At 44.7% G+C, this 21,809-nt stretch overlaps 3 protein-coding genes across 7 annotated transcripts in view; 1 reads left to right on the top strand and 2 right to left on the bottom strand.

Annotated features, from left to right (window-relative positions):
• COL8A1 (collagen type VIII alpha 1 chain) overlaps window positions 1-13,660 on the top strand; it is an 86,112-nt gene extending 72,452 nt beyond the window's left edge. For all 3 annotated transcript variants that reach the window (XM_077174329.1, XM_054655112.2, XM_077174331.1), the window contains 2 exons: window positions 9,681-9,996; window positions 11,754-13,660. In XM_077174329.1, the coding sequence (XP_077030444.1) occupies window positions 9,684-9,996; window positions 11,754-13,660 (2,220 nt within the window). In that variant the 5' untranslated portion in view covers window positions 9,681-9,683. The remainder of the gene's footprint in view (window positions 1-9,680; window positions 9,997-11,753) is intronic.
• DCBLD2 (discoidin, CUB and LCCL domain containing 2) overlaps window positions 1-21,809 on the bottom strand; it is a 419,219-nt gene that overhangs the window by 393,057 nt on the left and 4,353 nt on the right. The gene's annotated exons all lie outside the window — the stretch shown is intronic.
• ST3GAL6 (ST3 beta-galactoside alpha-2,3-sialyltransferase 6) overlaps window positions 16,276-21,809 on the bottom strand; it is a 42,895-nt gene continuing 37,361 nt past the window's right edge. For both annotated transcript variants that reach the window (XM_077174337.1, XM_077174338.1), the window contains one exon: window positions 16,276-20,749. In XM_077174337.1, the coding sequence (XP_077030452.1) occupies window positions 20,669-20,749 (81 nt within the window). In that variant the 3' untranslated portion in view covers window positions 16,276-20,668. The remainder of the gene's footprint in view (window positions 20,750-21,809) is intronic.

The following is a 21,809-nucleotide window of genomic DNA, read 5'->3' as shown; positions in this document are numbered from 1 at the left end:
TTAGAGAGGGTCCTGCTTCATCCTGATAATAAACAGGCTAAAACTTACCCCTTTCCAAAGAGCCATCCCTCCTGCCTCCTCCAGGCACCCTAGAGCTGCCAGGAGCCCCAAACTGTCCCACAGCAGACCAGTGGCCAGACCAGGTATTAGCGGAGACAGACATCTGCCTTTCCAAAACTGTGGCTGTGTTCTGTCCGCCTATGACAGAGCAGCCTTTGCACCCCCAAAATGAAGACATGGTGACAGTGCCCATGGCATGGCAGGATGTCACACCACACAGGGTCTCATGAGTGGCTTACAGGCCATGCAGGGCAGGTCAGACCTCAAGTGGCACTAGCAACTGAAACAGTACTTGCTACAGCCTCGGGATCAAGAGAAGCCCAAGAGCAGCTTCTGGCCACTTTTCCCTTGTGTCCTTAGGTTTAGCACCAAGTATACCTCAGGCTGAGAAGTCCAGCCTACACAAGTATTACAATTGCAGACCGCTGTACCGCTTTACATAACACTTAAGACAGACAGATTATCTTCCCTGCAACACTTGCAATAATTAGTCCCTGTCATCACCAAGAACACTTCCATAATCAGGATTTTTCTTTCTACTGCCATCTTTTGGGAAGTGTTTAAGAAAAAGACATACTTCAGCACCTCTTTGTGTCTTGCAGGTGTCAATGAAGGGAATTTCTGCATGCACATCTAAGTTTTCCTAAAAGTGTTGAGATCTACTAATTCATAGAATGCTCCTTCTCCAAGCAATCCTTCAGACACAAGACATAAAATCCTAAACCATACCATATTAGAATAAAATATATATAGACAGATTTAAGACTCAGTGCACCTTCACAAAGCTGACAAAATATTTTTCTGCTTTTAGTACAGTAATTCAATTAATCAAAAGAGGAACTAAGAGTTCTCTAACCAGTAAAACTGGTAGATATCCTTCAGAATAGCATACTGGCACTTATGCATATTTGGCCAAAGATTCAGGATATACCTGAGTTTGTTAATTGTCGCAGAAAGAGGCAGTCTTCTTCCCTCACTTCTGACTACTCCCACACATCTGATGAGTTGGAGCATTCCACTGACTAACAAGTTTAACAGTGAACTGTGTGCATTATTCATGCACACTTGTCATTTAGAGCCAATTGCTAGCCTGTGGCTTGTTCTCAAAGCTGTAGCTGGCTAACCCAAGAGGTAGTGAAATGGAAACTCTTTACACTTCTACCAGTGAGTATAATTCATAGCAGCACTGCTAGAGGCACCACTTTAGATTAAAACAGTAAAACGTTGTGATGCACTCTGCAAACTATTGTACCATAATAACACACAAACAATTGTATCATGAAAATTTGGGAGACTTCTACTGCAGGGAGCCAGGACAACCTATCCCCAGACAGAGCAAGGCCAAGAATGATGAGTGACAGCTGAGAAGGGAGGTTTCCAAAGCAAGCCTGCAGTTCCCTATTCACACTGAGATGGAACCAGTAATCACCATAGTTTATTATCAGCACCTCAAGGTTTGGCCTACTGATCACACACTTCTGAAGTGCATCACCAGTTTGTCTACTGATCACACACCAGTCTGAAATGCATCACCAGTTTTTTGTCTTTGCATTATTTTGGGGTTAGTGGACTGGCAGTAGATGTGAAGCGTTCTCACCAAAACAAAACCCAAATCATCAACACCCTTAGGAAACGGTTGGTTGACTATACAAGCACTTCCATGAGAACCAGCCTCCTTTCCAGTGTGTTGTGCATGACAAACCCATTGTATCTGATAAGGAGAATTCCTTGGATGGCATCAGTGGCTGTGGCCTGCGAGAAGCTCCTTCTGCAGCGTTCAGTAGGACCAGCCCTGCAGAGAAGGAGCCCTCAAGCGCAGTTCCCACATCGAACAAACAGCTGTGCTTGGACACGGTGGTGGCCAGGCTGAGGCTCTGTGCCAGCAGCATGATTCCATGCCGATAAGCAGGGAGGTGGCTCTGCACTTTGATCAGTTTGTGCGTTCCACATTACTGGGTCTAGCTTTGTGCGCCGATCACTGCTGATCACTGAATGGGGACTGAGTGGCAGTCATTTAAGTGTCTCCATCAAATCTGCCTGCCACCAAGACTTCAGGCAAATTGCCCAGAAGAGAGCATTAGGCAGAGGATTTGAGTGCATGCTGTATGGCAGAGAACAGGAAAACATATTCAAAGGCAGGTATTTGCTAAATCCTACCTATAATTAATTCTAATCCCATAATTAAAGTCGCATGCTTTTCTGCAAACATTCCCCCACTTTGGACCTTCCTCCCCAGCCCGAGGTCAGGCACCAATTCGTGCAAATGAGTACATGCCACCAGGAAAGAGAGCTGCATCCCTGGGGACTGTGGTCCCCTGGCCCGTGGTGCCCAACTTACTGATCCTTGTCACGGCTCCCTGCCATCTGACTCGAAGTAGCTTTCAGGCATTTTCCAGCAAACAGCATCTGGGCCAGACCCTCAAAAACACACAGAGATGAACCCGCCTGAAAATCAATCACCAGTGCCAAGCATCTTAATATCATCGTAAATTGTGAGCTTCATGTTTGTGCTGAGCCAGCAGAGGCCTGTGCATGGGAGTTAGGGTTGTGATGATGTGAAACTTATCATGCCCAGATTTGCAGAGAGATGAGGAGATGCCTACCTGAGCCCACATAGGTAGGCTTAGATCCCACTGGGCATGAGGAGGAGACTAGAGGCAAGATAATTATGTCTGCATGGACTAAAAATGTCTCATTGTAGCTGCTTCCACTGGCATAGGCACACATAAAAACCTGCACACAAGCAACAGATACAGGCCCACATGCAGATACACTCTGTTTGGAAGTAAGAAACTGGGGAAGCCCAAGGGTTGCCATTTTCATACAGAAGGCTAGGTGATCATCCAGAGTGAGCACACACATGAATGTGTTTGCAGACAAACTGGAGCAGAGGCGAGTGCTTTGTTTTTGGAAATGCATTTATAAATGGATAAACAGAGACCTCCCCAGGCATTACAAGAAAAGATCATATCATTACCAGTGAGGCCAAAGATAGCTTATGGATGACGATTGGTTTTTAAGATGAAGCCATTTATTTAGATGTTATCACACTTCTCTAAGAAAGAAGTTCTAGCACCTTTTTCAATTAAAAAAAAAATAGAAACAAGCATCTGCCACGTGTTGAATATTCCCCATTAGCAGCAGGTTTATGCATGCATGCGTTTTAAAATGTTTATTATGACAATACTTGTTATGACTGCCTTAGATTTAGTAAATGCCACATGATAATCAGACACAGTTGTTAGACCTTGAGCAAAATATGATTTAATTTATTTTTAACATACTGAACAATAGCTATTTCTTGGTAATCTAAACTGAACACAGACACTTGAGACTACTTTGTTTCCTTGAAGGAGACAGTGAAAAGGAGGGAGGGGAAAAAAAATAAACCTGATCTCTGTGGGAGAGTTTCTCAAGAAGCAAAAAGGCAAGATTTTAAATCCTACTTTTTTAAATCCTACTGTTCTCCCTACTGAATGCACAAGCCCTTATAGACACTTTAGCAAGGTAAATTCTTCACCTACTGAAGAAACAGGTATTGCCTTCAGTGAAGCTTTAGGCACTGTTACAAGCAAAATGGTGCAGGACCCCAAACCTTCTGGGGTATAGATCAACTGTCTCATGCAAGTAGCATGGCTGAGTCTTTGCCCAGGGGCTATGCTCCCCTGTACTGTCCTCCTGCTCTTCAATGGTGAAAATAAGATTAAATCAGTGAAGCTAGTGTTATTTTGGGTTACAAAACAGGTTAGCTTTCAGAGGAAATCCATCTCAAGATATATTTGGTTCCTTCACTCCCTGCTTTTATGTGGAATATGACTGAATTTTCAAAAAAAGAAACCCCCAACACTGGTGTTTAATTAGTTTGCTGGCAAACTGGAAAACATCTGTCCAAATGATATAAAGACTCATTTGGCACAGAATGACAGAAGTGTGGAAATGTGTGCATTAAATGGTGCTTGAGCACATACAAAATTATTTGGCATGCAGAAGGTTTTGTTTTTTCCTGTACCTGAAAACACAAGTTTCCACTCAAATTCAGTCTCTGTACAGTACAGGGTACCCTCAGATCTCTTCAGAAAGTACTGCTGACTGACAGGTTAGTCTTCAAATGATCCAGAGATAAATTTAATGAAATCCAGAAATGATCCAGAGATGAATTTAAGCTGTGATGAAGTTTTGAAATAGTGTCTTTGAAAACTGTGGACAACAATGAGCTGGGAAATTCACTGCTCAAATCGGTTACACTTTGCAGCACCAGTGCTGAGAACAACAAGCAACATTTGCTTGATTCTTGTATCTAAAAATGCCCCACCCTTCAAGTCACAATAGCTATTCACTGGATAGAAATAGCTTAATTTGCTACAGGAACTAAAGCCTCTATAGCTGCTCTTCTAATTTTGTGATAAGAATTCTTCCTAAAAAGGTAGCTAGCTAACAGAACTGGTTTACAAATGCCAAGACCTCCCTCCCCAATTTATAAGCCCATGTACCTCTATGTATGAACTGGGAGGGGCCTGCCAATGGAAACCCCCCAGAGAGCAGCTGTACACCTCACCCATCAGCTCTCTGCAATGCAGCGGGGCTGTTCCTTATGCACCTCCACACTCTGTTTGCCATTTCCATTGCATTATACTGCTCTTGGATGTCTCTGTATGACAGACACTTTAGTAAGGTGTATAATGCTCCTGTGGGATTGGATACATTATTGTAGATACTTGGTAATAGGATCTGTTGTCAAGGTCACTCCAGAAGTCACCCTAACCACTTCTGATCTCAACAAAAACATGCTGGAGAATGTAGTTTTTTATCATCAATTGTTTTTAGTAGCACTCTTCTGTGAATAAAATCTCCAGAGTCACTAGGATTTTTATTTTGCAGCACTCATTTTCCTTGTGGAAACCAGAGCACTAGCAAGGCCATCCCCCCAGTGCAGTGGGGAACTAGTCTCTGCAGCTTCAGGCAGCCCCTATAGAAGGGACCACAGGGAAAAGATTTCAGGTCACTGAGATCCACTCATGCCTTATGCCTGTTTGGGAAATACAGCAATTCAAAAGCAAGAGCTGGTAAATTAAGCCCATGGGGGTAGTCCCTGGGTGAGTATCTTAGAAGTTCTCAGACAACCCAACCTTGGTTGCAGAGTGATGACTTTCCTGTAAGAACCAATAAATCAAGGTCTAGTTTCCACTCTTTGCAAGACCACCTATGATTTCAAGTCCCAAGTGGATGGGCATCACTCTTTCCATACATTCTTTACATAATTATGCTAAAACAGCCATTATTTCTTCACACCAATTTAAGAATTATGACTGCTGGTGCATTTTGTTTTGTCTCCTATTTCTGCTGACAAACTCAAATAGCCAGAGAAAGGTCCTTTATAGTTTTCTCAGGAGAACAGCTCTACCAAAGAGATTATTGAGAAATGTTTTCGCTCAAGCTTTGCCTGTAAAAATGTGTTTTTTCAAGGATTCTCTCTCACCCACAGAACCAACCACATACACACACAAGCAACTGAATACTGTGGTTTAGGATAATGTTCCTTCACCTCAAGTGTCTTGTCTCACCCTAGGTAAAGCAAAATGTTTGTTGTGGCTTAATCTGAACGTCTGGTGCAAAATGACATGTCACATTGTGGGAAAGCTCAGTGGCTCCTCTCCTCCATCTTCCTTCCAACATCCAATGTCACAGTAAAACTTTACTTTCTCCAAGCCCTTGGCTTCTCTAAAGGAGTACTCATGCACTTATAACCTGCCACAAATACACAGACACATTCCTATTGCTTTCTGACAAAAACCCTGGAAAATCCCAATCCAAAGTGAAATTACTGCTCCACCAACAGTCACCTTGGAAAGCATGTCAGATTGCATTACATGAATGCATTTGAGGGTGATCCCTAAATTGCTGGGATTTGGGTGAAGGGAGTGGGAAGTCTTACACTTTGGCTGCATCTTCAAAACAGGTTTTTCTCCTACTCACTCTCCTTGATTTCTGTCACTGCCAGGAAAACATCTCCTTTTGCTGTTCAGAAGCTCTGGAGGACCTTTCCAACACTTAGGATCTATAGGCTTCTTTTGAAAACCAAGAGCAAGATTTTCAGTAGCTTTTAGGCATTTAAAGATGCCCATAGTGAATGGGTTTCACTAGGAAACCCATTAAATGGGTTTCCTAGTGAGGTCTTCAAACTAGAGCTGTGCACCCAGGCACTCAGAAACAAACTGCAAGGCAGAAAAAACACACCTTCAACTTCTCTCAGTGCATAAATAACTTTTTAGAGAAGCTGAGCAGAATGAGAGGCAATGAGCAGAAACTCTGAAGGACTATCCCCAGCATCTCTCATGCTTCTGAGCAGGCTTTCCCTGTAGTGATGGTATCTGACAGCAATAATCCAGCGGCAGCACATATGACTCTACCACATCTCTCATCAAGACTAATTTTTTTTCTGATCCCTCCTTCCTTTGTGAGCAAGGGGAGACGAGCTGGACAGACAGTACCAAACACAGGCTGTGTCTCCAGTACCTGCGGCAGACCCCAAGCCCCAGACAGCTCACGAGGCCACAGGGGAGACTCTGACCTCCTCCCACAAAGATGCCAGCCAAATCACATCTAGCCCAAGGTTGTTCAGTAAATAAACTCCCACCTTCCATCTCAGCTAGTCACAGGCACCAGCCCAAGCCAAAATCAATAGATGAGAAGCAATCTGTCATTTCCAGGCCACACTGGTTGAGTTATGGATGAGTCAGAAAACAATACAGGAAACACAGATGTGGTGAGATCATCTCCTTCCCTGGAGCCTTCCTATCTCTACAAGTCTTGCCTAATCTCCCTCAAAATTTCCATGTGTATACACAAAACCATCTCGTGTACCTTGTGGTCATGCCTGTTGCAGTGCAGGTGCATTGCGTGATGCTTGGCAGGGCATTCAGCAGCCCAAATTCACCTGAGCAGCAGGCAGGCTGGTGTCTCCTGTAGGAAAGTTTTTTCAGTTATTTCAAATGCCTCCCACTTGCACACAGAGTCCATGTTTTGTTATAATAACAAGGAGAAAATCTCATCCAAAGGAATTTTACCTATTTCCCCTTCTACTTATTCCACTGAAGTTATCTTTTTTAACCCCCCCCCCCCCCAAACTGGCCACCAGAACAACAAAGTAGCCAAGATGCTAAATTAATAACCTCATTCTTCAAAATCCACTTTGCCCTTCAAACTAACAGGTTTCAAAACCTGTCCTATATCATCCAGTGTCTTATAATTTTTTAAAAGGTTTCACTGAATTTCTCCCTTCATACAGGTAATGTTTTTCCTTTGAGAGAGAGGCAGAGAATAGTGCAAATTTTCCAGTAACTGAGATTTTCCCTGCAGACTTAGGTAGGCATTACCCTATTCAGCTACAGAGAGGCAAAGGTGTTGCAATTTACTCCTGTACAGAAAGGAGCAGGAAGGCCAAGAAAAACAAGGGGGATATATTCCTGCCTCCCCCATTTCCCCCCACCCCCCAAAAAAAACCCCAAAAGGTTGCTTAGGGTCCATGTGCCCAGATGAAGCTGGAGTGAGTTAGTTCAGTCACCCCACCCCAGCCAAGCCACAATAATTGATCATGCACAGGCTGCCCTCCCACTCCAAAGCTCACCATTGAGCTTTAAACAGAAATACCACATCCCAAGGCCCTAATCCTTTAGCTCACAGCAGCACAGCCAGCTGTGGGCTAAAAGCCACATTAAACTCACTGGAGGAGAAGCATTTGCTGAAATGCTTTGCTGAACAAGGATGAGCAACTGTGCTTGGGCTTTGGCTACCCTTACAAACTCCTGTACATCTTGGCTCTGGTTTTCTTTGCCACATGGCAGCTAGTTAGTCCAAGAATTCCTGGGAGGGAAAGTGACTGTAGAAACTCAGCTGTGCAACATATGCTCCATCTAGTGTTTATTCGTAGTATTTCATTTCCTTAAAAGGTTTGGTTTGCTGTTAACACATATTTCCATCTTTTCTGTAGTTCATATGTCTGTAGGTGATCATTGCTGAAAATAACCTGCTTATTTCAACTACACCATTTTGATCTAGCCTCCACTTACACCTTCAGTAATGATTATACACCAATTTCTATTTAGAGATAAAATCTTATAGAGCAAAATGAAGGGAAAATGTTTTAAAAGGGCAGCAAAGGTTTCCCCAGGTGCTTTGCTAACACCAAGTGAATGGAAATCGTCAAACAGGAGTAAAACATAAAACCTAGAGGGCACACAGGGGAAAGTTTCTCCCCATAAATGATCCTTCCCAGACATGAGGGCACAGTGCTGAGCCCCTTTGCCGTAGACTGAGGTACTTTTTTGTCCTCTATGTCGAGCCAGGCTGCTGGGGAAGGACAGAAAAATAAGCAGGTGACACAAAGCTCTTGCTGCCTCTTCAGGCTACCCTCATCACACCAGAACACAGCAGCTGCTGGGAGCAAGTCCTGACAAGTAATTTGGCAAAGCTCTGGAGCAGAAATGACCTGGAAATGCACCCAGGTTGGGTGCAAGGCATTTTTGCAGGGTAGAAAAAAGGAACAGTGGCAACAGCCATCAGGTTTGGCAACTGCCATGTGTATTTTGAAAGGTTAAGACTTGCTTGCCAGATTTGGCTGTGGGCCAAAATACTCCAACACACAGAGTCTCTTTTTACCATGTGCTGTCCCCTAATTTACATTACTTGAGGGAGTTCCTGGTTCCTAATTTGCTGTTCAGCTGATGGTAGTGCCCTTAACTGCAAAAAGAAAAGCCAACAACAGGTGGGACAAGAAGTCCCAAGCTAACATTTTGATAAAGAAGTAAAAGAAAGAAAGCCCAACCCCATTCTGTTGTGTTAGCAGGACTGGTGAGGTGCTGGGATGGGCTGCCTTGCAATGGGCAAGGATCCACAGTGGGGAAGACCTTCAGAAAATAGGGCCTGCTTAGGAATGGGCCTGCTTAGGCTGCCACCACTCCAGGTAGGATCAGCCAACCCAAGCCTTCCTCTGGAAGGCTTGGGTTGGCTGATCCTACCTGGAGTGGTGGCAGCCTAAGCAGGCCCATTCCTTCTGGGAGGAGGCCAAGAGGATCCCAGCCCAGCTAAGAGGAGAGCTGGCAAGGAGCTGTGGTAGAAACAGACAGCCCTTGGACACTGCAGCCAGAGGGTACAATCCCAAGCACAGATTTAAGCTCAGAAACAGAGCTTTCATTGCTGTGGAAAGAAGAAGGGGAACCGACAATACACCTTCTTGGGCAGAACCCTTTTAGGAGATCCCCACATCCCCTGCCTGCTCTTCCCATGTGCCAGAGCTTGCAGCAGAGTTCCCCAAAGCTCAGATGAGAAGGCAGCAAACTGGGAGCAGGCCCCTGTGTGGAGTAATCACAGAGGGCTCCTCTGGGGTGGCATAAAACTAAATACATAGAAGGGCATTTGCTGTAATAGCAGTGCTTGAGTAGACCCTCCAATAAATCAGATACAGACCTGCTGCAGGATATCCTCCAGGGCAGCACACAAACCAGGGCCACTTTGCAGAGATTTAGGTCCAGTTTGCTGCAGAAAATAGAACAGCTTGCCCTAATGAGGAATGCACAACATGTAAAAACATCTTCCATCTGTGTGTTTTGTGGTGCTTTTCACAGGTGATGGTCATGCTGCTCTTCCCCATGCAGCTGCTGGTAGTGGCTGTCACTGTTTACCTAGAGCTGGTGAGGTCTGCTCAAGGTGGTGCCTACTATGGGATCAAGCAGCTGCCACCTCAGGTGCCCCAGTACCAACCCCTTGGACAACAAGTACCTCACATGCCGCTGGGCAAAGAAGGCATCCCAATGCAGCACCTGGGCAAGGAGGTACCCCGCATGCCCTACAGGAAGGAGTACCCCCATCTGCCCCAGTACAGGAAGGAGGTCCCACAGATGCCGATGCTCGGCAAGGATATGGCTCCCAAGAAAGAGAAAGGTAGGTCTCCACTCCTGCACGGTCCCATCTGGCGTGCCATGGGGAAATTTAACATTGGAGCAGGCTGCTGCTGCAGGCTGGGCACAGCACCCTTGTGCCCAAAGGGCTGGCCAGGCTCATACCTGGCCACAGGTGGACAAAACAGGTTCATGGGAGCTGTGGGGCAGCTCACAGTCACCAGCACAAGACCACAGTCATCCTCTGGGCTGCAGCACAGCCTCTGAGCAGCCCTACCTGCAATGAGCCTCCAGCATACAGGTTTGCTCAGGTGCTGTTCAACTCTAGGAAAAGCCTTGCTGTCCCATCTATTTGTAGGAGACCCTCTGATGGGGTTTCAAATGATGGCTCAGAGTCCTGTCTGGATGTGCTCCCACTCTCACTGGAACAAGCACACATATGAACTAAGAGCCCCAAGGTTTAAATTTATGGGAACATCACTGTTTTGTCTGACTTTGTCCAGACCCTGTGATTTTGAGGTTTGTGGATAAAAACATACAATTTCTCTACAGACTCTGGAGTCCTCTTTCTGTAGGTTATTTATGGGTGTAACAGAGGCATTGAAAGTACAGAGGATTAATGCACAGGTCTACACGTACAAGCACTTTCTCTATTCAGTAAAGGAAGTTTGGACAGTATTAAGGTACTTAAGAAAACAAAAAAAAAAGTCCAAAATACAAAGGGTGACCAGGAACACCCAGTGTCATAAAATTCTTGTGAGGACCACCAGCATCTGTACAAGTGCAGACAGACTGGGTAACTTTGTCCTACTGAGGCCCCAGCTAACCACAGCCTCCACTGACTTCACAGGGAAATGGAAGATTTCAGGGCCTATTTTTGGAGTGTCTGAACAAGAACCATTAGCTGTAGAAAAATCAACCTACCTCATGAGCAAAGATTTTTGATGTGCATAAAACACAACATGTGCAGAGAGGGAAGGTTTCTGCCTCCCATAAAGCAGAGGTCTGCCCTCAAACCTCATCTCCCGTCCTTCCCCAAATCTCTCACTTTTTTACACATTTTAGAGCCTGAAAGAGTTTCCATTAACCCAAAAAGAAGGAGCTTGAAAAGCAACCAACCCCAGCAGCAACTTCCCCACCCTGACTTGCAATAATAAGTGGTGACATACACAAAAATGTGGGTTTCAACAATAAAAACCTTTTGCAAAGTGTTTAGAAGAGCCATAACTAGACATGGCTATGCCAAAAGAGCAACACTGATTAAGGCTGCTGGTTTCCAGTAATACTCTAATGGGAACCAAAGCCTTGGGGAAAATACAGATACACGTTATGTATAAACTTCTTACTAATACAATCTTATTTAATTGATCTTGCTTATTTATGCCCATCCAGAAAAAGCACTTTTATGCCAGGATTCCTCCCACAGCACGAGAGCACTGAGTTTCCTATAAAAACTTCTAAAGGTAGATCGATCTACCGCAATGTGGGACAAAATGCAGATTTTGCTGTTTAAGATTGTATAGGTAGAAAACACCACCAAAGCACAAATGGTTTTTACATATGATGCACAGTAATTACTTTGTGGTAACAGAAGCACACATGGAAGTTTGGAGTATGAAAAACAGTAACATCCTCTTTAATTCTCAACACCAACCTGTAACTCGCTAGTTGTCTCTGTCTACCACAAAACCACAAGGCATCATTAAAAGCATATTCAATTCAAAACTGCCTGCTTTTTGAAGGATGTGACTGCACTCACCTTTTATCTCTTCCTCTGGCCCTTTCTTCTTTTCTTCACAGAAATTCCCATACGCAGTCTGAGGGGTGAACAAGGTCCCCCGGGTGAGCCTGGACCAAGAGGGCCACCAGGGCCACCAGGATTACCAGGTCATGGTGTACCAGGAGCCAAAGGAAAACCAGGCCCGCAAGGATACCCAGGAATTGGAAAGCCGGGTTTGCCAGGGATGCCAGGAAAACCAGGGGTCATGGGGCCCCCAGGGCCAAGAGGGGAGATGGGGCCGAAGGGGGAGATTGGGCCCATGGGGATTCCTGGACCACAAGGACCACCAGGGCCTCATGGGCTTCCTGGCATAGGGAAGGCGGGTGCTCCAGGGCTGCAGGGGCAACCAGGGCCAAAGGGTGAGCCTGGGATGAAGGGGCCACCAGGAATCCCTGGGATCCCAGGGCCAAAAGGGGAGAAGGGGGTTGGGATCCCAGGTTTGCCAGGTCTGAAGGGTCCACCTGGGCTTCCTGGTCCCCCCGGCCCCGTGGGACTGCCAGGGGTTGGCAAACCCGGCATGGTTGGCTTCCCTGGCCCACAGGGACCCCTGGGCAAACCCGGACCCCCAGGAGAGTTGGGGCTGCAGGGGCCTCCAGGGGCCCCTGGGATCCAAGGCCCTCCTGGCCCACCTGGTATTGGCAAACCAGGCCAGGATGGCATGCCCGGCCAGCCCGGCTTCCCAGGTGGCAAAGGGGAGCAGGGATTGCCAGGCCTGCCGGGCCCCCCCGGCCTCCCTGGGGTTGGGAAGCCGGGCTTCCCTGGGCCCAAAGGGGAGCGAGGTGTGGGTGGTCTGCCTGGGCCTCTGGGGCCGAAGGGGGAGAAGGGGCATGCGGGGCCACCTGGCATGGGAGGGCCACCAGGGGAACCCGGCCAGCCAGGACTGCCAGGCATCATGGGACCCCCGGGGGCCGCTGGTTTCCCAGGACCTAAAGGGGAGGGGGGCGCCGTAGGGCCACCAGGACCAGTCGGCCCCAAAGGGGAACCCGGCCTGCAGGGTTTTCCAGGAAAGCCAGGCTTTCCTGGGGAAGTGGGTGGCCCTGGGCTGCGGGGGCTGCCGGGCCCCACAGGACCCAAGGGGGAAGCCGGACACAAAGGCTTGCCGGGACTGCCGGGTGTCCCGGGGCTTGTGGGGCCAAAGGGTGAGCCCGGGCTACCCGGTGCCCAGGGGCTTCAGGGCCCCTCGGGCATCCCGGGCATTGCGGGACCCAGTGGTCCCATCGGCCCCCCCGGGCTGCCAGGGGCGAAGGGCGAGCCAGGCATGCCCGGCCCCCCTGGCTTTCCTGGGGTAGGCAAACCTGGTGCTGCGGGGCTGCAGGGACCCCCGGGAAAGCCTGGGGCGCTCGGTCCTCCTGGCCAGCCGGGGCTCCAGGGGCCACCGGGCCCTCCCGGGCCGCCAGGTCCCCCGGTCATCATCCCGCCCACTCCACCAGCTGTGGGACAATACCTGCCTGAGGTGGGACCAGGGATAGACGGCTTGAAGCCCCCCTACGGCTACAAGGCCAAGAAAGACAAGGCTGGTAGCATTGTTTACGAGATGCCCGCGTTCACGGCAGAGCTCCTCACGCCCTTCCCCCGCGTCGGGGTGCCCGTGAAGTTCGACAAGCTCCTGTACAACGGCCGGCAGAACTACAACCCCCAGACGGGGATCTTCACATGCGAGATCCCCGGTGTCTACTATTTCGCCTACCACGTCCACTGTAAAGGCGCCAACGTGTGGGTGGCGCTGTACAAGAACAACGAGCCGCTCATGTACACCTACGACGAATACAAGAAGGGCTTCCTGGACCAGGCTTCGGGCAGTGCCGTGGTGCAGCTGATGCACGGAGACAAAGTTTACGTTCAGATGCCATCCGAGCAGGCGGCAGGACTCTATGCCGGGCAGTACGTTCATTCGTCTTTTTCAGGGTATTTATTGTATCCCATGTAAAACAAACAGACACACACACAACACACACACAAAATCAAAACCTTTCTCCTCTGCTTCTAACTTTTATACAACAAAAGGTGCATTTTATGACCATTTGACCATCTTGTACAAAAACAATAATAAATACAAAGTTTAACATTATACACAGCTAGTTATAAAAAAAAGGTGTGGCAAACATATCTAAAGATGTGTATCAGGTTCATAAACAGTTGTTTTGCACCCAAGGGGGACATATTAGCTGTACATTATATATTTCTGCAAAGCCATGCTTACTTAATTTCATTCACAGTAATTCAGTACTAAAGTTCAAATCAGTGTATGTCACTCACTCCTGTTGCTTTGATCATAGTTATGAGACAAAAAACAGTGACTTAAAGCAGAGTAGGTCAGTCTCTATATTTTAAAAAATTGAGAGGCTTATTTGTCTGGGTGGGGGTTTTCTTCGATTTTTTATAGCAGGTCTACCTGACAAGCAAAGGTTCCCTTGGCTGCAGACTTTTATTTCCTTCCCCTGTAATAAAATAATCCTGCATGTGAGTTTTTTTCCTGAACAATTTACCTCTGATGGAAGAGAAATCCTGATGGCATGATCATTCCCCCTGAGCCTTCTCCAGCAGTCACTGGATCTAAAATGTCACCAGTGCGTCCAGCAGGCACTGGCTTCACTTCCAAATGCCACAGCACTTAAAAAGTCTCCGTTCCCTATTCACACAGCTCAAGTAGATGAGGTAAATCTCCCCCATTTATTTGTGCCACGTCATTGAGGCATTTTGGCCAACACATGGCCATACTTCAGGGTGGCATAAATTTGCTTGAATTTCTGGGCTTGTACCAAGAACCCATTTAGCTTGTCAGAAGAAACACCTATTCTGCCACTCAGCAAAAGCTGAATCAGTTTGCTTTTGCAATGACTAGGGAAAGCAGAAGTAGCTTTGTTTGTTTAACTGATTTGTTGCTTGAGATCAACCAATAACTTTACTGGCAATACTGATCACGCAAATTTATCTGAGAACTTGGTTCTATCTAAAAACTGATTTCCAATCCTTATTTATACGTTACCAATTGTCAAGGAGAACCTGCAGGTCTCAATACTTTGCTGTACTTGAGGACAGTGACTTCTGTGCACGAAGTCTCTGTCTGCTCATCAGTGGTGCTAATCTCACCTCAAAAAGTGTTCTGTTTCCAAAGTGCAGTGGACCTTGCTGTGGTTCCCTGTACATCACACATGGCTGCACTAGTTCAAGGAGTTAAATGCTCATCACTTCTTCAATGTCTTTAGCTACCGCTACTGCTTTTGATTCAAAAATGAACTAGATTTTTTTCACGCAGAACTAAGATTGGATTTAACTGGCATGACCATTATTTAAATGCAGAGTTTAATGCAGTCTAACATTGACTAAGGACTCAAGTGATATAATGTGGTGCTTTATCTCAGAAATTTTATGGAATGGTGGCAGGAATGGACAAACAGTTTACCAGACACTGGTGACTTCAGTATGCTCCCAGAATATATGAGATATGTCAAAAGCAAATAATTTTGTATTTAAAATTTTTGTACTGATTTGAAAGAAATACGTTATTAAATATCTTTAAAAATAAAACCAAAAACCAATTCTGTCTTCATTCAGAACTATCAGAAGGAACATTCATCCTGCTGAACTCATTTATCAGACCACAAGGGCTCTCTGAAACCACTGACAGCCTGATATAGGGAGGGAAATTAAGAGATACACCCTATTCTCTAGTTCCCATCTCCTGGTAAAACATGCTGTAAGCCAGAGAGGGAACACATCCCATTTGGTGGGAGGGCACAGCAGGGTCTGGGGGGTACATGAAGAGGGAGGGACTCCCTCAGGTAGCCCCTGGGGACAGATACTGCTCAGCATGAGCCAACATGGGAGTGCAGCTGAAGAAGGCAGAGGGGCAGCCAAGGAATCAGCCACAGAGGCTGCTGCTAAGGGCTTGTGTTGCCTGAAAAGGCAGAACTGGCTGCCCAGGAGGAGAGGTGCTTGCTCTCCTGATGTGGCTTCCTCAAAGACAAGCATTTGGTCCAAGCTGGTGAACGCCTGAACTGTTCATACTGAAAGCCATGCACTGAATACCTACTGTGCCAGAAAATTGTTATCCGAATCTCCCTTGGACTCCCTGAAGCCCTCAGCATCTCATTTTTACTGCACAAAGGAAAAATACTGCACTCAACATCTCTCACTTTCTATCTAAAGCCATTTTCCCCTTCTGAAATTTTTTATCGCACACCATCTCTTATTTTAGCAGTCCCCCGCCAGTTCACAGTAAGACAAACTAGATTCAAAATACAATGAAAAATTCGAATCACAAGGATGCTACTCTTGATCTTACCCACAAAAAAACATGACTCGGCTATGGTTGTACTCTGCCTGGAGATAGATCTCTAGCCACAGGACAACTCTGCCCACCTAGGTTCAAAAACTTTCAGCTGTTTTGCTCTACAAAGCACTGAAGTTTGTTCCAAAACTTGAAACCATACCTGACCACACCATTTACTTGACACACCAATAATAACAGCCCTGGGCATGTCCACACATCCACACTCACACACAGAGAGAGCACCAGCCTTGCAAAAATAAGTCTGAGGGCACTGTCTTTAACAGTTTATTCACAGGAAAATAATCTCCTTCTATATGTAGCATTCAAAATTTCACTTGAAACAACTCTAAGAATTCCTCAAAATACACGTGGCATTTCAAAGGCATATAAAACTTAAGACAAATGGCAAATAAAATAAGTATTTCCCAATACCAAAAACATATGCTGAGCTTTGTATGTTCTTAAAAATCAGAATCCACTTAAAAGTGAAGGTATTTATACTCTTCCCCCAGAGCATTGCTAAAAGGAAAGCATGACATTGGAAACAAGAAGTACCACATGCTAATTAAACATCAAAGTTGTGATTCTGTATTATTATCACCTATGTAGTTACTGGAAATATCTGGAATACATTTAGGAACATCTTTTAGACACTCTCAGGTTCGTATTTAGTGCAATAGTCTGTGACTTCCCTTAATTATTACAGCAGAGGAAATAATAGTTTCCCAACAAAGAAACCTCCAGAAAGTCTGAGCCAAACAGAGCTTTCAGCCAACATGTGTCATCCTGCCTGTTCTGTGCATAGTTTGGTATTTTAGAGCTGTGACTATCTGACAGTGCAGCATTTTGAGATGGGTGGCAGATAAAATGCAGAAGCACCTTTGCTGTAAATTCAGCAAGCTGCCAGAGAACAGGAACAAGAATAAGAAAGGAGGAGAACATCTGACTTCAGATAGAAAAATGATGGGAGACACTGGGGACCTACACAGTTACACCATTATCAGACACAGAAATAAAGCTGGCAGCACCCTGGGATTCAAAACTGGCAGCTTCACTCCTGATATGATTAAAAAAAACCCAGATAGCTTTTAAAGGAGGAAATTTCAGTGCAGATTTCATTTTCAGAAATGGCAAAAAGGTAAAAAAAAAATCTTAATAGCAGCTCAGGCCTGGAAACTATCTAAAGATTTGATGCTAGCATTATTGTTTTATTCTAAAAGCCCCAAGTCTTTGGTACTACAAAACACCTGTGAAAATGTGTGCCCAGACAGAAGAGACACTAATTTGTGATCACTGCTGAGAAACACACTACATATTGGTGTTCCTGCCTCTGTCCTTGAGGCAGAGCAGCAGGAATGCTGTACATGAAGCAGGTGCTGTTACAGGGCTGGTGTACACAGGATCCTACAATTTGTGGGGAGAAAAATTCATGACTAGGCTCACTGCTTATAACAGACGACAAAAAAGCTACTGGCCTGCAAGCTATGCTTTCAAAAAAAAAAAAAAAAACCCCAAACAAACAAAAAACTCAACAACAACAAAAAACCCCATAGTTTATCAGCAGCATCAGCTCTTGACTTCATCCTGAAGGAACAGTTTCATTCAAAATGTTACCCAGTCACCCAGGGACAAAAACTGCAGTAGACTCAACACCCCGGCAGGAGCACAGAAGTGGTAGAAAAATATCCCTCAAAATACCGCTTAATTTGAAAAATAAGTCAGCCATACCATGGGAAGGGCTTATTAGGATATGAAAAGAAACAGCTGATATGGATAAATGCTTGTAGAGAACATATTAAATTCATTGAGAACACCAAACATTATTTTAAAAAATATTTTAGGGAGATCAAAAAGCTGATGTGGCAAAAGTTGAAAAGACTAAAGGGATTTTTTTAAGTACAGAGATTTTGGGAGACACCATTTGTTTGCCATGAGGCTTCTATTTTTTTCCAATTACTTTATTTGATCTGCTACAGCTAGAATCCAAATCCCATCCTCCCAAAAAAAGCAGAAAACCTACTAGAAAAATTGGAGAAGGAATCAGTTTAGATTAGTGGGAAGACTATCTCTGGAGATGAAATAAAGCAGAGAAAATAACATCTTCAAAAGCAGAGCTCCCTACCCACTTTTTGGAACTGGAGACAGAGGTGGAGAAGCAGAAGGATGCAGTCTGCACCATCACAAAAACTCTCCTCACAGTGTCCGGAACATATTCAACAGCTCTCCTGGAAAAACATCCTGCAAGATGTTACATGGATGCAGCTGGACTGTGGCAACAGCCATTGGGAGAGCAGGGGGCCCTAGCTCTGGAAGCAACCACAGGTTTTCAGGGTGAAGGAGCAGCCCCCCACTTCTGCTGGCCTTGGCTCTCAACACAATCAAAGATCTACCAGGGGCTTCTCTACAACAACAGCTTGGAGAACACTGCTATGTCTGCAAAAAGCCTTGCCACAGCAGCTTTTGCAGTGGAATTACTACTGTCAGGAGTTTAAATCACTGTAGGTCTGGGGCTGCAGAATCACATACAAACCTTTTCAATTAACTGAAATAACCAGGAGAAATAAATGCTGTTAGAGACACAAAGACAATAATGTCACTATTTTCTTGAGTGAAACCCCACCTGTTTGTATTGAGATTTTCAAGCAAAAATCTCTCCTAAGTCTCAGGAAAAAGTAAAGGAAATACAAAAAATTAAGAGCCCTTCTGCCAGTTGGTGAAGAAATTATGATTTCCTCCATTTCTACCACCAGTATCACCTGGGGACATGCTTCCCAGGTGCAATACCTGGGGACATGCTTCCCTCTCCTCCACACCCTGACCTGCCACCCTGCACACAGCTGGAGTACAGCTGCAGCCAAGCGACATGCATCAGACAAGACACCATGGCACACCCTGTCCCTTGCTGGGACACACCTGCATCCTTCCCCAGCCCATGCCAGAGATTTTCCTGACATCTCAAGTTATTTCAGGTATGTCCAGCTTGCTTGACACAGACCAAAGCTCAGGAATCACTGGGTGAAAACACAAGCCTCCTTCCCTTCAGATGTGGCACCTCTCCAGACCACAATGCCCTCCCCCTAATTCCCAAATGGCAATTCCTCTCCATAGCTGCAGCAAAATAAATTGTGTTCAGCACTCTTGCAATCCTCACCTTCTGAAAATAACAAATACCCTGGTTTATGTTCATATTGTGATTGTTTGCATTCCTCCTAAATGTCCTCTCTATATTATTTTATAGAAAAGCAACCATGGTATTCCTACCAACTTCAAAGACTTTTTAAGTGGACTTATTTGCGTTTTCTTCAGGTTTGATTAACAAAGATAACCACAAAATCATCCAGAAATTCTGCCATAATTAAAATAAAAATTTTATATAAATGTCCTGTGAGAGAACTGGAACTGCACATTGTTGTTCTTTGATAGCTGTCAAGCGTGTTCCCAAGCAGATTTCATTTATTCACAGGCTTGTCAGAGACAAACCAATACAGGAAATATAAACTTCCCATTAAATGTTTCAACTAAAATCGTGAGCAAGTTCTCACTGCTAAATGATTTAAGTTCATCCACACACTTCAAACTTAAATATCAACACAGAAGAGGTAAACAGATGCCAAATGATAATTCAGCTGAAGTACACCCTGGATATTCCCTACTACACTCTAATGCCAAAAATGGGAGTATTCCTTGTTTGTATTGATGCATTACAACATCTGAGGAAGGAGATTGTACTCATTTGGAAAAATCCACCTGTTTTTGAGGAAACAAACAAAAAAAATGCATGAGATGCTGTCCTGGAGAACTAGGACTCCAACAAACATTGACTCTAAACTCAGGCATGAACATGTCTGTCCAAGCTTTTGTTTCTATTGTGGTATGGGGGCTGACACAGGTAGTTCGGACAGCTCTTCAGTCTTTGTATTCCTTTTTTTTAAGTCAAGTCAGCAACTGTAAAATTTACTGGATGCACAGCACAGGGAGCATTATTATTCTATAAAATGGGTACAACACAAGCATCGTCAACACCAACATCTCCACAAATCAGACAAAGGGTCTTCACCTTCGGCAAAGGCAGACAGAAGCCCAGAGTTGATGGTCAGTGCAGAAGCTGTGGCTGCTCAGCTGAAGGTGGACATCCTCTCCTCAGGAGTATGGCAGAACAAAACCTGTACAGTCTGTATGTTCCCCCTTCTCCAAAACATACAGTAATGATTTAGATGCATAGTTTTAAAGCAATTTTCATACAAGAAGACAGTCATGACTTTACATCCACCTACAGAATGAACACCAGTCATCTCAGTCTCCTGACAGTGGAACTCTTTTGGAGGACAACATCAGAAACAAAAGTATTCCAGAGAATTAATCATTTGGAAAGAGTTCTCACTGATAAGTAAGTGATGTACATCACATTTTTATATATCCCTGATACTTTCAGTTGAAAGTTTCACGGTTTTCCCACTATTAAATAGCTTCACAGAAATTCAGTTAACTCTGTTTGCAACAGTCCATTACCCTCAGTTAAAAGTTTTTGCCTTGATGAGGTTTCTGCGCTCCTTTAAACAGTAAACAGTTATGTTGCACTTAAAAAATAAAAATGTCATACAAAAAATAACATTTTTCAAATCTTGAAAATAGTGATTGTTCTTTGTATTTTCCATTCAGCTTTCATGTCAAATTGATCACAAAGTTCTTGTCTATAAGCTTCTTCAAAAATTTCTGCTCGGCAGTGATGTTGTGGTATTCATTCTAAAGAGATGTGAGGGAATAATAAAATTAATTATAAAATCAAATTATAACCAGCAGCACCACTTGGCTGTTCCTTTCTATTACCTGAGATACTTGGAAGATGCTAAGAACAGAAAAGGTCTGGGGAAAGACTTCTTAGCAAAGGCTTAGCAGCTTCCCAAGAAAACAAGATGCTCAAAACTAGATTAGATATTTTCATAAGGACACAACTGAAAAGGATGATCCTTTGGTGATAAGAACAGGTGAAATGTGGGCTCACAGAAATCCTTCCATTATTAACTCTTCCAAATCCTTGCCCTGCTTATTCAGAACAACGGCTCTGTAAGAACATTTACAGCACAAGCAGTAAGAAAATGAGTAATCGTCAAAACTCAGTGCAGGTTCTTGAAAAAGCACATCAGACACTTCTAGTTCAGATGCATCCTGCCAATTAGGTTCAGCAAACCCAAAGCAACCCATCTTCTGTGCTGTATCCAGGTTCTTGAGGAGACCACTAAGGTTAGTGGAGGGCAGCACAAGGAAAGTAAATTTACTTAAAGACACTGAATCCTGTAAATTAAAACGAATATAATATGTATACTGCATAAAAGATTACACGGATGTAGTATAGTATTTGCAATTTATTGCCACTAAAGAACTAAAAGGAACATTTTTGTTTAATAGTTTGTTTTTTAAAATTTCAAGACTTTAGGAAACTTACGGATGTCTATTCAACTAATGATCAGCCTTACTCAAACTTAGTATATGTTGCAGAAAAGCACCTGCAGAGATGAGCCTCCAAACTAGGACAAGTTCAGTGTCAGAGGAAAATTATCTCAGAAGAGCAGGCATCTAGGAGTTCTGAGAAAAACATGAAAGGCTCCTATGGGCATTGTCTCTACCCTTCCTCTTCAGCAAATGAAAGAGGAGGAAAATGGCACCCATATGCTCTGGGCAAATGGCAAAGAAAACTTCACACTGCAGTGAAGGGCTAAAACAGGGTTGGCTTGAAATACAGAGATTAAGACAAATGAATACAAGAGCAGAGATATAAAAGAAAACAGAGGCATGGTCTTAGCAA

This window comes from Agelaius phoeniceus, chromosome 2 (assembly GCF_051311805.1).
Source record: "Agelaius phoeniceus isolate bAgePho1 chromosome 2, bAgePho1.hap1, whole genome shotgun sequence".
NCBI classification, from domain to species: Eukaryota; Metazoa; Chordata; class Aves; order Passeriformes; family Icteridae; genus Agelaius; species Agelaius phoeniceus.
The sequence above is the reverse complement of the archived record's forward strand: the minus strand, read 5'-3'. Positions and strand labels throughout refer to the sequence as shown.